At 46.1% G+C, this 15386-nt stretch overlaps 1 protein-coding gene across 4 annotated transcripts in view; it reads left to right on the top strand.

Annotated features, from left to right (window-relative positions):
• The window catches only part of ZNF185 (zinc finger protein 185 with LIM domain), a 94851-nt gene that overhangs the window by 72596 nt on the left and 6869 nt on the right, over positions 1–15386 (top strand). For all 4 annotated transcript variants that reach the window (XM_050965437.1, XM_050965435.1, XM_050965434.1 and 1 more), the window contains 3 exons: positions 8099–8197; positions 13004–13105; positions 14514–14576. In XM_050965437.1, the coding sequence (XP_050821394.1) occupies positions 8099–8197; positions 13004–13105; positions 14514–14576 (264 nt within the window). The remainder of the gene's footprint in view (positions 1–8098; positions 8198–13003; positions 13106–14513; positions 14577–15386) is intronic.

Here is a 15386-nt window from a genome sequence, read left to right as displayed (position 1 = left end):
CCCAGACAGATTTTTGCCCCAGATCCCAAAATGACCCTCTCAAGGATTGAACTCACAACCCTAGGTTTAGCAGGCCAATGCTCAAACCACTGAGCTATCCCTGCCCCACAAAAAATGGGAGTGCCCCTCCCCCTGCCGCAGGCACCACTGGGATCCAAGTAGAATCTTTGTAAAGTTCAGCCTTAATCAAAGGTCACAGACTTAGAGTGCTATGTGTCTAGATGTGTGTCTAAAATTGAATTAGAGTCATGTGCCTACAAGCTGCTGATCCCATCTTGTGAAATAGTCACTACTTTGCACTTCCACTGAACTGCATGGGAACTGAAGATGCATGCCCCTTTTGGGAGGTGTTCTGCACTTTGCAGGATCAGTTCCCATGTCAGTTCGTTAGCATCCGGGAGCACAATTTTGAAATTGGTCTCCATTGACACAAGACCTTGACTGTCTTCTCTTTCTTTGTGCATTAAGCTTAGCCCTCAGGTGGTTCAGATATTGACAGTAATTGTCTTAATGGGTTTTCTCCTTCTTTGTCAGCTCTGCCACAGGGTGTGGAGAGAGAAGCACCACTAGAGAGATAAGACATGAGAGTAATAGAGCCACAAACTACTACAAATTGGAATGGCGTGTGGAAGGGTGTGTCTGGGGTCCCATGGAGTGCCATGCTAAGATTGTTCAGTTAGAGCAAACTAAAAAGAAAGGGACAGATAATCCCCAAAATTGGTGGTTATTCTAATACTTAGATGCACCAAGCTAGCAACAAAACAGCTTCTATAATATCTTATTGGTTACCCAGAAGCCAAAAACACAGTTCCCTTGAAGAAACCCAGGCTTTGGGCTCCCACCCAGACAACCAAGTCAAATATGATGAGGATTATTGAAAATCTTGATCATCATATACAAGTTCTACCAATCCCAAAGGATGGACACATTACCTCCCAGGTCAATGAATATTTTAGATCTTGCCCTAAAAAATGCTTATAGCCAAATTGTATTAACTAAACTAAAATTTATTAAAAAAAGAAAAGAGAGAGTATTGATTAAAAGATCATTATACATACAGACATGAATAGAGTTCTAAGGTCAGTTTCATAGTAGAGATGGTGAGCTTTAGAGCGGCAAAGAGTTCTTTCAGAATTAGTCCATAGGTTCAGTCCAATGTTCAATATCAGGGTGACCCAGAATGGAAGTGGAGATCTCAGTATTGTAGCTCAAATTTCCCCTGATGAAGCATCAGCAGATTTGAGATGAAAGGATCAGATCCCAAAAGCCCTTTATACATTTTCTCGTAAGCCTTTTGACTTCATGCAGTCCTCAGGTGAACAGTACTGTTTTTGAAGTAACCTCCTATTTCTTAAACATCACCAGTAATTAACTACATGGATTAACATAAAGCAATTGCCTGTCTCCCACCTTTTCAGGTGATTTGCTATATACTTAAAAGAGAAATCAAGACAGTGATATCACTACATTCACAGTTCATTTAAATGTGAATATCTCCTTTTGATCTCTGAATTAACAGAATACAGCAATAGACAGGAACTGTTTGGTTACATTATTAACCTCCAACAATATGTATATAAACACACAAAACCATGAACATTGTCTACTAATATGTCTCTAATGGTTGAATCTGGGTCAATTAGCCAGCTAGTTGTGTAACCCTTTCTGGCTCTGTGTCACAGAGGGTAATCAATCAATGGGACTAACACAAAGTTAGCTAGACAATATGGGTGAGGTAATATCTTTTATTACCTCACCCACCTTGTCTCTTTATATCCTGGGACCAACCTGGCTACAACTATATTGCATACACCAAAGTTAGCTACTCAATGGAAGAATTCCTCCATCTTATTTTATTCCTATCCCACTCAAAAGCACAGAAATGCATTTGTCTCTAACTCCTTTGCTTCACACTAAACCATGAGCCATAGCACCAGGCAATCCCAACTCTGAAGTCACAGGAGAGCAATCTGGAGCAATATGAAAGTTCAGACATTGTCCAATGAAAAGTCAAAAGGCAAGCTTCTTCCCTGAGTAACAAACCACACCACTCCATCAACAGAGCTGGGTAAATAAAGGATTTGTCCATTTGCTGGCAATTTAGAAAAGTTGAGGTGGGGAGTGTGATGTTTCCTTCTGGTGTTATCCAGACCGGTAGTCTGCTAGGTCACTCCAATCCTTGACTCTGGGAGCCAGCCTTATCCTGCTCTGCTGTGAGAACCCCCACTCCTGGGATGTTCATGCACAGCCTCTGACATGTAAGCTGCTCCCAGCTATGTGCAACCGAATGACACTAGCCAATGTCTCTGGTCCCAGAAAAAACCCTAGGAACCTCCATCTCGCAGTGTTCAGTTATACCCACTGGACACTGCAAGCTTACGTAAGTTCATCAATTTAACAAAGAAATTGATATGTACCAGGCTTGTTATCCCAAGGAGAGTCTGTGACACACTTCAAACCAAACGCACTGCTTCAGGTAGAATAAACAAACAGATTTATTAACTATAAAGGTAGATTTTAAGTGATTATAAGCCAAAGCATAACTGGGCAGTGTGGTTACCAAAATAAAATAAAATATAAGCACGCAGTCTGAACTCTCAACCCTATTAGACTGGGCAGCAACTAGATTAAGCAGTTTTTCTGACACCACTGGATACTGTTGTCCTTAATATACAGGTTTGTTCCTTAAACCTGGGCCAATCTCCTGTGTTGGAGTCTTGTCTTTTTCTCAGTGTCTTGCTTGCTTGCAGCATAGGTGGGGCAGGAGAAGGGCCCAGTATGTGTCCACTTTGGCTGTTTTATACTCTCAATCCATGTGCTTATAGAACACAAATCCAAGCATGTCTGTATGGCATTGCTGAGTGTCTCCAAACAAGGGCTTTGTCAAGCCGGGCCTTAACAACCTCTAAGGACAGAGATTCCACCATCTCCCTAGGTAACAAGTTTATCTTACAAAACATGCCTCTGAGGTTGGGTTGGGTTCTTTCGAAAATGGTCAGAGAAGAACACCCAGTTGTGTTCCTCCCGCATGGCCCCACAGTATGCCTACATTTTTATGGATGACTTAGAACAACGCTTCCTCAGCTCTCGTTCCGTAACACCTCTACTGTACTTACACTACATTGATGACGTCTTCATCATCTGGACCCATGGAAAAGAAGCCCTTGAGGAATTCCACCATGATTTCAACAATTTCCATCCAACCATCAACCTAGACCAATCCACACAAGTGGTCCATTTCCTGAACGCTACTGTGCTAATAAGCGACGGTCACATAAACACCACCCTATACCAGAAACCTACTGATCACTGTACTTACCTGCATGCCTCCAGCTTCTATCTAAGCTCTAAGATACAGCCACATTTGCTCCAATCCCTCAGACAGAGACAAACATCTACAAGATCGCTATCAAGCATTCTTAAAACTACAATACTCACCTGCTGAAGTGAAAAAAACAGATTGACAGAGCCAGAAGAGTACCCAGAAGTCACCTACTACAGGACAGGCCCAACAAAGAAAATAACAAAACGTCACTAGCCGTAACCTTCAGCCCCCAACTAAAACATCTCCAGCGCAGCATCAAAGATCTACAACCTATCCTGAAAGATGATCCTTCAGTCTCACAGATGGTGGGAGACAGACAAGTCCTTGCTTACAGTCAACCCCCCAACCTGAAGCAAATACTCACCAGCAACCACACAAAAAAAAACAGTAGCCCAGGGACCTATCCTTGCAACAAAGCCAGATGCCAACTCTGTCCACATATCTATTCAAGTGACACCATCATAGGACCTAATCACATCAGCCATGCCATCAGGAGCTTATTCACCTTCACCAATGTGATATATGCCATCACGTACCAGCAATGCCCCTCTGCCATGTACATTGGCCAAACCAGATAGTCTCTACGCAAAAGAATAAATGGACACAAATCTGACATCATGAATCATAACATTAAAAAACCAAAAGGAGAACACTTAAACCTCTCTGGTCACTCAGTAACAGACTTAACGGTGGCAATTTTGCAACAGAAAAGTTTCAAAAACAGACTCCAATGAGAAACTGCTGAGCTTGAATTAATATGCAAACTAGATACCATTAATTTAGGCTTGAATAGAGACTGGGAATGGCTGAGTCATTACACAGATTGAATCTATTTCCCCATGTTAAGTATCCTCACACCTCTTGTCTGAAATGGGCCATCTTGATTATCACTACAAATGTTTTTTTTTCTCCTGCTGATAATTGCTCATCGTAATTAATTAGCCTCTCAGAGTTGATATGGCTACTTCCACCTTTTCATGTTCTATATTGTGATAGACCCAGGCCAGTTGGGAACCTCAGAGTAGTAGAAGGGAAATATACGGGCCACTGGATAAGCAGTTTTCTGTTCCCTGAGTGACCAGAGCAGGGGCTGCTCCAGGCTAATGAGAACACCTGACTCCAATTAACCTGCTGAGAGTCAGGTGAGGCTGTTAAGCACCTGACTCTAATTAAGGCCCCTCTGATGCTATAAAAGGGCTCACTCCAGTCAGGCCAAAGGGAGCCAGGGAGCCAGAGGAAGGGAAGTGCATGCGAGGAACTGGGAGCAAGAGGCGTGCAAGAAGCTGAGAGTGAGTAGGCATACTGCTGGAGGACTGAGAAGTACAAGTGTTATCAGACATCAGGAGGAAGGTCCAGTGGTGAGGACAAAGAAGGTGTTGGGAGGAGGCCATGGGGAAGTAGCCCAGGGAGTTGTAACTGTCACACAACTGTACCAGGAGGCACTCTAGACAGCTGCAGTCCACAGGGCCCTGGGCTGGAACCCAGAGTAGAGGGAGGACCCGGGTTCCCCCCAAACCTCCCAACTCCTGATCAAACACAGGAGGAATTGATCTGGACTGTGGCTTCTACAAGAGGGGAAGGTCTCTGGGCTGTTTCCTGACCCACAGGGTGAATCTGTGAGGTGAGCAAGTCTGCCAATAAGCTCAGAACCCACCAAGGTAGAGGAGGAACTTTGTCACAACATGTATATATATCTCCTTACTGTATGTTCCATTCTATGCATTTGAAGAAGTGGGCTGTGGCCCACGAAAGCTTATGCTCAAATAAATTTGTTAGTCTCTAAGGTGCCACAAGTACTCCTGTTCTTTTTGCAGATACAGACTAACACAGCTGCTACTCTGAAAAGAGTAACAAGATGCTTCCTGTTGCTACAATCTTTACACTTCAGAGTACAACAAAGGTCTGGAATCAAGCTTGGCAACACTGATGGCCTGTCGAGGTTGCACTGTTTGCTGACCCAAGTAGTCCAACCACGTAGGCAGAAAACCAAGCCCATAACACTGGCTGAGAGAAGGATGGACTGCCCCTGTGCAGCCAAGAGGGACTGTTTTACCCCAAGTCCATCTCACCAAGGCTAAAAATAGTGCAGGCTGGTGAGGCCGAAAAGGTGCTTTGCCACAGAAGCTACTTACCACTCTTTAAATAACCTGGTTTGACCCTTCTTTCTCAGTGCACTGAGCTGATCCCGAACTGGTTCAGATACAAGTGGTGAAGACATTCATAGGCATTTTCCTGCTTTACCAGGATTGCTCCAAATTACAAAGAGAGAACTTTGAGCAGCAGAGAGATGAGTCAGGAGAGTCCTCAAGCCAGGAGGCACAAGGAGCCTGATCTGAACTCAGAAAAGTAAGGAGCCGGTGGGATCAACGCCTTGCTTGTTGTCTTGGATGGATCTTGGCTCCTTATCCTCTGTTATTTCCATGAATTGATACATACCCTCGATGAAATCCTGACTCCGTTAGTGTCAATGGCAAAACTCCCTCTGTATGATTGTATACATCTATTAATGATGAAAAGAGAGCAAGGATTTTACTCCCTGAATGTGCTTGATTGTGTTTAATTCCTTGGCACCAGGTTAATCAGAACATCACTATAACACTGCTGAATTTTGCGTCCACGTACTATGTTGGGAAGTTCAGCTCTAGGATTGTGGAAGTAAATGTAGACTATGACTCTACAGGCTGCAGTGACTCTAATATTTAACAAATCCAACTCCCACTCTAGACAGAGTACTGTCAGCATGATAGAGACCTGTCATGTGATGCCTTCATATCTGAACCACCAACAATACAACGCAAGCATGTCAGAACTCAGTCAGAGGATCCCATCATATCTGGACAACCAAGTGTACAATAACAGAAGGTAGGGAGTTGGGAATGGTCATGGAAAGACCTTGGAGATACTTAGAGAAAACCGCTGTGTGGCTAGGGGTCTGAAAGCAAAGTTGAGTCTTATGCCCAGGCCCAAGAATCATGTAGACTGTGGTCTGTAATCGGAGAACAGGCTATGGGAGCCTGTTTTGTACCGATTGGCAGCAGTAACATGGAGTAGTGTTACCAGACATCACAGAATGCAGCAAGGGTCAGACACTGGACTGGGACTTGGGAGATGTAGGCTTATTTAGTTGCCGAAGTAGCTCTTTGGGATGAGTGTTAAACTGAAGGTTTAAAGGTTCCTGGTTCAATCCCTAGCTCTAGCATGCCCTAATCTGTAGTGCTGGGGTGTTTTCTGGGAGTGTAGCTGTGCCCTTAGCCAACAACAGTCTCTGATCTCCAGCTCCTCAGCAAAAGAAGAGAGAGTGTGGTTCTGCACCTAGGTGGCCAGCCTGACCTTTCTTTCATCTTGGCAGAGGGTTAGACTAGATGACCCTTGTGATCCCTTCTAGCCCTATGATTCATGGCTTTATCTCATTTTGTTTCTGTGTCCTTGGGCAAATCATCTCCTCTCTCTGTGCCTCAGGTCCTGATCTATAAAATGGGCATAATAATACTTCATTTCTCCCACCTGTGTCTGTCTTGTCTCTTTGGACTATAAACTCTTTAGGGGCAATACTGTCTCTTGGTATGATTGCACAGAGTGTAGCACAATGGGGTCCTGGTCTTAGCTGTAGCCCATAGGCATTTGTGTATTATAAATAAATAAATAAATAAATACCAACAACAAAATGCATGAGATATCCCCAGATTGTGGGTCTCTCCTCACCACTCTGGCAGAGTGCCATGCCAGGAGATCAGTTTGCTGTGTTTTAGAGCAGTGCTGCATTGTCGATCTGCTTTATAGCACTGGGACTCAGAAGGAATATGTCACAGTGCACAGAGCAAAGGCATCACAAGTATAGGCCAGAGAGCTATTCATTTCTCTATGGTCTTAGTCTCACCTTCCTTCACTCTTTAATTCACCGTTAATTTTTTATCATAATTTCATAGTTAAAATTATGTGCCAAGTTATACCAAGAGGACCCAATCAGGATCAGGGTGCCTAGGAGGCAGTGCGGCCTAATGCCTAGAGCACTGAACTGGGACTCTGGAGACCTGGGTTTCTATTTCTGGCTCAGCTGCTGGCCTGCTGGTTGAGCTTGGACAAGTCAGCCCACCACTCTGTGCCTCAGTTTCCACATCTGTAAAATGGAGATGATACTGATCTCCTTTGTCAAGTGCTTTTAGATCTACTGGAGGGAAGTGTTATGTAAGAACTAGGTGGTGCTGTTATTAATATAGGTGCTGTACAGACACAGACACAGTCTGTGTCCCAAAGCAACAGGGTAAGAAATAGAACTATGGAATGTTGTGTTTTCTTAAAAATAAAAATTTTCTTGCAGTTTAAAGTTGTTCCCTTGATCAGATCTATGCTGGAGAAATACATACTCTGTCAATACATGGACTGCTTAACATGCATAGGTTGCCAAGCCCAGAGTCAGCTCATCACCCCCCAAGTCAGCAGTTGGGAATTGCAGATGGTGCAATGATGTTTATTGTGAGCCCCAGGAGATCCAGCAGCGTTCAAGACAGGTCAATTTCGAGGCAGCTATGCAAGAGATGCCTCAACTTAGTAATCAAGCATTAGTGTTAGCTCTTGCAGGAACTGGTTACATGGCCTTTGGACCTCAAATGATTTGCTGCATTGCAGAACTCGGGTATGTGAAGCAGGGAAGGGCAGAAAGGGAGCTACATTAAAATATCTCCATTGAGCCAAAATATTAAGAATTGACTGATACCTGAATTGCTACGTGTTATGTCCTGGAGCTGTTATGGGCCTTTCTTGCTTCCTTAACAGAACTGTCCCAGGTTATGAAGGGAGAAGCAGCCCCAGGGACACCAGATACGAGAGTCCTAGAGCCAGAGGGCACAATGAATTCGACCCCAATATGGGAAGGTAAGGAGCCAGCAGGATGAAACCCTTATTTGCGAGGCCAAGTAGTGTGCTATCATTTGGTTCATTCAATACCTTGAGCATAGTGGGCCTGTTCCTGTTGAACCCCTGGCAGCAGTCATGGGCATTGCCCTTAGCTGGATTGTGTTTTAAATCAGTGTGTTTTGGGGATTTCAATTTCCGTTTTGGGGGCATGGGGATAAGGAGGTATAATGAGTATTCAGAATATTTGTGGATTCTTCATCTCACATTAATATTCATTCTCTGAGGCTGTATTGATTCTTTATAACGATGTAGATACACCCTGTCATGGGGTGTTAGGTCCCTTCTGGTCCAAAGAAAGGGAAAGGATGTACCGCAGCAAGTTAGGTCCTATGCTGGTGACCCTGACTATAACACGAGGTAGTACATCCTAGTCGCCGAAGTCAATAAAGGTACCCTTCCTCATGGGGCTGTGTGGCCCAATGGCTGGAGTCAATAGAGTAGCCCACCTCTGTGGGATTGCATGACCTATTGGCAGGAGGCAATAAAGCTGCCTACCTCCGTGGGGCCGGGTCGGCCTGTTGCAGAAGTGGGGTGCCATCTAGGGGTGTGTGGCGCTCGGGATAGGGGGACTCGGGCCCTCTCTGCTTCTCCAAGTCCCAACCCAGGGCCCTGGCAGTGGCGAGTGTGCTTGCCACTGAGTCAGCGGGGATCCCCCCCAAACATGCTGACCTGTTCCCTGGTTCTCCAACCAGAGCAATGTCTAAGTCCCCTGAGCTGTTTCCTATCCTGTCTTCCTCAGTGTTGGTCTACAGATCCCCTGGGTCTCTGGGGTTCTCAGCCAGTACAGCTACAGATGGCTCAGTCCCTTCTCTGGATTCTGCAGGCAGTCTGGAATCCATCTCGGGCACGGTGCACCTTGGCTCTGTGGTTGGGGCAAATAGCAGCTCCAGAGAGAGAGCCTGCAATCTGTGTCCTTCCCTTTCAGCAGCCTGCTGAGGCAGAGGGGTATGGCCTCCTCGGTGCAGTTAATCTCTGCAGGCCAGTGCAGGGCAGGTACACCCTGTCACAAACAGCCACTACTCCCAGTCCCATTCTAGAGACAGCATTGTAACTATGTCACAAGGAAGTCACAGCATGCCATTTTACATTGTATTACACCAGAAGGTAAAGGGATGGGGCTGGTGATGGCCATGTGAAAAGCCTGCAGTCAGCTGCTTTGAGGTGGGAGCCAAGAAGCAGATTTTTAACCTCCAGTTCAAGGCAGAGAGATGTCATGAAGGTGATGTGATCGCTCACTCTCTGGAAAATGATTGCAATTACATGAACCACTTGTGCCCACTGGGATGCACAAGACTATCTTTAATCTGGATTAATTGTTCCCGGCAGATACTACACAGGATGGGGCTGTGATATGTCCTCATCCACACGATGCTTGATGGAGATTCTTTGCCATTCCGTTTGTGGACTTTCCATACGCAGTGCAAACCCCACAGTATACTATCTCCAGAAAGCCAACAATCAGTCAAAATGGCTCCAGAATTGCTACTGGCCTGTTGAAGGTGGCAGTTCATTCATTGTATGGATTTTTCTACAGTACTTCACAGCATTTAAGCCCATATAAGCACAGCATGACACTCTGTAGGGTGCACGTCCTGCAGGCTGTGAGTATCGGATCTGTAGTTTAAACCCAGAAGGGACTTCATATAGGTATGAACATCAGGCATGGAATTCCTAGATATCCTAGAGCCAGAAGGTTTGAATCTAGCAGGATCAACTCTGCCCTTTAGCCTTCTAAGGTAGATTAGTTATGTTTCATACAGGTTGCTAGGCATGGCTATTTCTGGTAACATCTTAACAACCATGGTCCACTCTACTCTCTATGGGCACTTATAGTCCACTGCATTCTTTTTCTAAGGCTAAAAGTTTGGGCTGAAGACCTGGCCAGGTAGTTCCCCTCCCTCTCCTATTGTACAGTGTTGTGTGCTGGTTGTTCACTTGGCCATGGCTGTCCCATCTCAGAGATAGCTACGTGATTCTGTATGACCTTTGGTCTTTTGAAGTTCTTAGTTGACCCTCCCTTCACTGTACTGCCCCAGGTTTAATCCTCTGAGAAGCTACTCCTCTCTCTAAGGGCATGGCTATATTTGCAAATATAGAGCACTTTCAGTTAAACCAGCCTTCGTAGAGCGCAGTAGGGAAAGTGCTGCAGTTTGTCCACACTGACAGCTGCAAGCACACTGACATGTCCACATTTGTGGCACTTGCAGCGGCATTGGGAGTGGTGCATTGTGGGCAGCTATCCCACAGAGCACCTATTCCCATTCTGGTGCTGTGGCTTGTGGGAAGAGGGTGTGGGGCATTTTGGGTCCTGTCCCAATCCCCCATGATGCATTGGTTCGCATCCCAGCAATCTCTCTGCTTCTGTCCACAATTGGCACCATCTTTCAACGTTTTTTGTACTGCACGCTCCGTCTTCCCTTTCGGTCTGCAGGAATGAAGCCTGTCTGGAGTGCTGTGCAATGAGTGCTGCACTTCAGGATGGCTATACTGCATGGTGATGGGGGTTGAGTGCAGTGAGTAAGGTTCGTAGTTTTCAGGGCTAGGTGGTGACGCTACAGGTGTTGGAGGCAGCTAGTGGAGTTAAGAACCGGGATGTTGGGGAAAGTGGGTTGGAGGTGACATGGGGGCACAAGGGAAAGAGTTTTGGGACAAGGGCTGCAGGCGGAGACGGCACGTAGTGCTCCGCCTGCATGGCTACGAGCGCCTGGATCGAGTCCGCTTGGTGCTCCATGATGCTCATCAGCCTCTCCGTGCTTTGGTGACTGTGATCCGCATTCTGCTGGCGGACCCTCCTTTCACTCTCCCGCCACTTCTGCACTTTTTGATTTTCATTAAGGGACTGTGACTTCATGCAGCATGTCCTCTTTGCTTCTACATGGTCTCGTCCTGATTCTTTGCAGCCTGTCAGCCGGTGATAACACGGACGGCTGAGATCTCAAGGTTGCATCTGTAAAGGCAGAATGCAACACTTAACAGAGGTAGCATCGTTCACACCAGACAGAGCAATGATTCCCCTGTACTTAAGGAGGGCAAGCACAGTCTACACAATAGCATAATTTGCCCATCCCAAAGCGAGCACACACAACCCCTGGGAGCCCCAAAATGGTGAGTAAGCACAGGGTTAAGGGGGACTGATTCTTTCATGGCTGTATTGTCCTCTGCCTTGAGGAGAGCCAACAGCTGCAGGGGGCCATTTGCTCAACACTGTCCCCACATTTTCCACAGGAGTTCATCCTGGAAGATATCTCGCTGCTGAGGGTGATCTGGGAAGCAAGGGAGGGTCTTCTACTACAATGTGGCTTCCGCCCTGGCCCATATGCAGCCTGCCTGTGTGCAGCAGTGGTTCCCCTGCCCCTCATGGCACAGTGGCGTGGACAGGTTAGCCTGACTGGGTCAAGGACCACAGTGGCTTTCCCATGAAACCTGCCCAAGCGCATTGCCCAAGTTCTGGCTGAGACCTTTGAAGAGATCACTGAGGCCGATTACCGCGATGTGAGAGAGCACATCAACACCATATTCCGCATCTAGGCATGCATGCCTCCCTAACCCTTCTTGCCACAAGAGCCTGCACCAAATAACTTCCTTCCCAAAATAAAAGCCGCTTACCGGGAACCTCCTCTGGTGTTTGTCCTTCCCCAAGCACCGGCCACCGTGACTGGCTACCTTCCTCCTGGCTTGAGAACAGCTCCTGGCTGCATGCATATAGGGATACCGGGGTGTCTTCCTCCTCCTCAGCACTGTTGCTCCCACTTTTTTCCTCCTCCTCCTCCTCCTGCTGCTTTGTTGGACTGGGCTCTGAAGTGTCCATGGTGGTACTTGGAGTGGAGGTGGGGTCGCTCCCAAGTATTGCATCCAGCTCTTTGTAGAAACGGCAGGTCACAGGAGCAGCACCAGAGTGGCTGTTTGCCTTGCGGGCTTTGCGGTAGGCATTCTGCAGCTCCTTCACTTTAACCCTGCACTGCGGAGCATCCCGGTCATGGTCCCTTTTCATCATGGCCCTTGATATCTGTCTGAAGGTATCATAACTCCTATAGCTGGAGTGCAGCTGGGACTGGACAGCTTCCTCCCCCAAACACTGATGAGGTCCAGCATATCGCCATTGCTCCATACTGGGGATTACCTGGCACGTGGAGGCATGGTCACCTGGAAAAATTCGCTGAGAGCACTCCATGCCTGGCTGAGCAAACAGGAAGGGGATTTTCAAAATTCCCAGAGAATTTAAAGGGTGGGTCTGACGGGTGGTCACCTGAGGGCAGGGCAGTAGAGTTCAAACTGGTGACCAGAGTGGCTAGAACAGGCATTGTGGGACACTTCTGGAGGCTGATCAGAGCACATTAACAGACCAGGGTGTCCACACTGGAGCCATGGCACTCCAGCGGGGCACATCAAACATTATTCCACTCGCCAAGGTGGAGTACCAGGAGCGCTCTAGCTGCGGAGTCAGAGTGCTCTACGTGCCTTTCCACTGTGGACATGTCGTAAGTTAGAGCACACTGGGCTGCTTTAATGCACTCTAACTCGCAAGTGTAGCCATGCCCTAAGATGTTGTGTGTGTCAGGTGTGGGAAGGGACATGAGCGTATGTTACCTGTGACAAAATATGAATCAGGATGCTATTTCATGCAACTGAGAAACTTAATATTGTCCCACACCTTTGAAACAATGTCATTGTGTTCTTGCTTATCCATTCTCCCCTAGCATACAGACATGACACCTGCTGCAATTCAGGTTCCAGGTGTTTTAAGCCTTTTCCCTCTCTTGCCAGGCTTCGCTCAGCTTCAGGTGAGAGGATCTCCATGTCTGCTGCCAGCTCTCAGTACCACAGCTCGTCAGCCATGGGACACAAGTCCAACCCCAGCACTGCAAGGTAAAGAGTGGAGGAGACTTGCCTTGTGTTTGTTATCCTGAGCAGTTCTCTTCTCATGCACAGATCCTCACAGAGAGCCAAATCCTGTCCCTGATGCATGTGAATGGCTCTTACTGCAGTGAAATGGGAGCCCTATGAGCATACACTCTGCTTAGATACTGTGGTGATAGGCACCTTAGAGTCAGAAGATAAAGCTAGAATTTGGCCCACTGAGTAGACTTTACCTGTTCTGTTTCATGTGGCTGATAAATACTTTGAGCTCTAAAATATGGAATGACCTAATGAAGTGATGCAGCTTGCAAACCTTCCTGCTCTGCTCACTTAGCCCCAGATTGGAACGCTCTGATTCCATTTGGATCACAGGCCAGTTTGTCAAACTGGATTCACTTTTGAGGAGGAGTGATTCTGCAAAGGCATTGCATAGTGTAGGCAAGGCCAAAATATAGCTGCAGGGGGTCAGTGTAGCATATAGGCACCTGTAGCTTTATTATAGAAGGTTGACCTGCAGGACCAGAGTACCCGAGTCAGGTAAACTTGGCCAAGCCAGGGTACTGCATACTGGCACATGTAATCTCCAAAGGCTGCACCTTAAAGCTGAAATTGGTCCATTTAATGCAAATTATCTACAGCTTTGAAACTCCTGCTAAGATGCCAATGTGGGCATCTGTTGGCTAGTGTTGGAGTGCCCGTGGCATAGTGCCACACTGTTTATGATAACTATTACTGTGCAAGCAGAGAGTGCTCGTGTGAGATGCTGACTCTGGAAGAGTCTATGCAAAAGAAAAAGGCTCTTTTTCTTTCCTTAGCTGGAACACAGCTTAATTTGATCACATAAGAAGAAAAGATTAGTTGTAGCCCAAAGGCAGCCAATGAAATGAACCATGGAGAAAGATGGGTTACTTGAACTCTTCCTCTGATTACCTTATTCTCACAAGCTCTGGGAGTGTGCTGGTGGGAATGATGTCTTGTGTAGGATCTGTGACAAAAGTACAGACACATGAGGGGCAGGTCACTTTGAAGAGAGCATTACAAAGTGTGTGTCGGGGGTGGGGGGGACAACACAAGTGCAAGGACGTTCCATTTCCTGATCTGCAAGAAAAACAGCACAAAGGATAACCATCAAATCACAATGACAATCATTCTTAAGTATCACTAGTTTATAGATTTTAAATGTTAAAGGACAGAGAGAGGAAGAGAGAGCTAATGGCTATTAAATCCTGAGATTGTTGGAAATGGTCAAACTGAATGTAAATTGAGATACAGTGATAATCCAAGAGCACCTGCATCCCACCATCCCCCTTTCCATGCACATGCGTGTGCACACACACACACATTGTGTCTTACACTTCCATTAGTTCCTGACTCCTCTGATGTGAATGTTTCTGTTACTGTCTCCATCCTTCTCTAGCAAAGGGATCCTCTTTGTGAAGGAATATGTGAACAGCCGTGAGTTATCTCCACGCTACAGCAGGTATGAGCAATCCATGGCTCACTCCACAGTGGAGAGGCAGAACTGAGTCTGTTGGGTTAGGGTAGTGAAACAGTCACACTGAAATTCCAAAACCTCAGTGTTTGATGCTGATGGGCTTCATTGCATATTTGCAAAAGTGATTGGATTTGGTGCGAAAACAGATTTGTTGTGGGTTTTCTGTCAAAAATAGGACCATTCTTGATTGAAAAATTATCTATTTTCAAGCCAAAACTCACAATGTGTTTAAAATTTTGTTTAAAGTCAGTGAAGTTATTTCAGATTCTCACCAGTGTAATTGAGAGTGGTATTTGGCTCTCTTTGCTTTCTATTTATGCTCACCTGGCAAACATTAACATCTTGTTAAAATGCATGCTTGCTGTGCTTTTATCCTCACTCAGTACAGCGCTAGAGTTTATAATCCGCTGGCCACAGCAATGTTACCATTGTCAGCTTCTAGCTATTCTGGTCTCAAAAACAGATCTCAGTGACTTAGAGATGTGCTTTTATATTTGGAATATCAGCATTCACTTGGGTGCCCAGAGTATTTCTAACACAAATGTCTTCAAGAAAGTAAGCAAACATGAAGCTCACTGGGGCAAGGATTGTGTCTTTTATTTGTCTGTGGAGTGCCTACCATGTTGGGTACGTATTGGGAGTGGTACTATAATCAATATTAATGATATCCGAAAATGTTAATAGGATGCCTTGTGTGAAATCGTCGCCACATTGCAATCAATAGGAGTGTTTTCACAGATTTCAGTGGAGCCAGAATTTCACCCCAGTCTGTCCAGTGGCCAACGTCAAATGAAT

This window comes from Gopherus flavomarginatus, chromosome 8 (genome assembly GCF_025201925.1).
Source record: "Gopherus flavomarginatus isolate rGopFla2 chromosome 8, rGopFla2.mat.asm, whole genome shotgun sequence".
Lineage (NCBI taxonomy): Eukaryota > Metazoa > Chordata > Testudines > Testudinidae > Gopherus > Gopherus flavomarginatus.
This window is presented reverse-complemented; position numbering and strand designations above follow the sequence as displayed.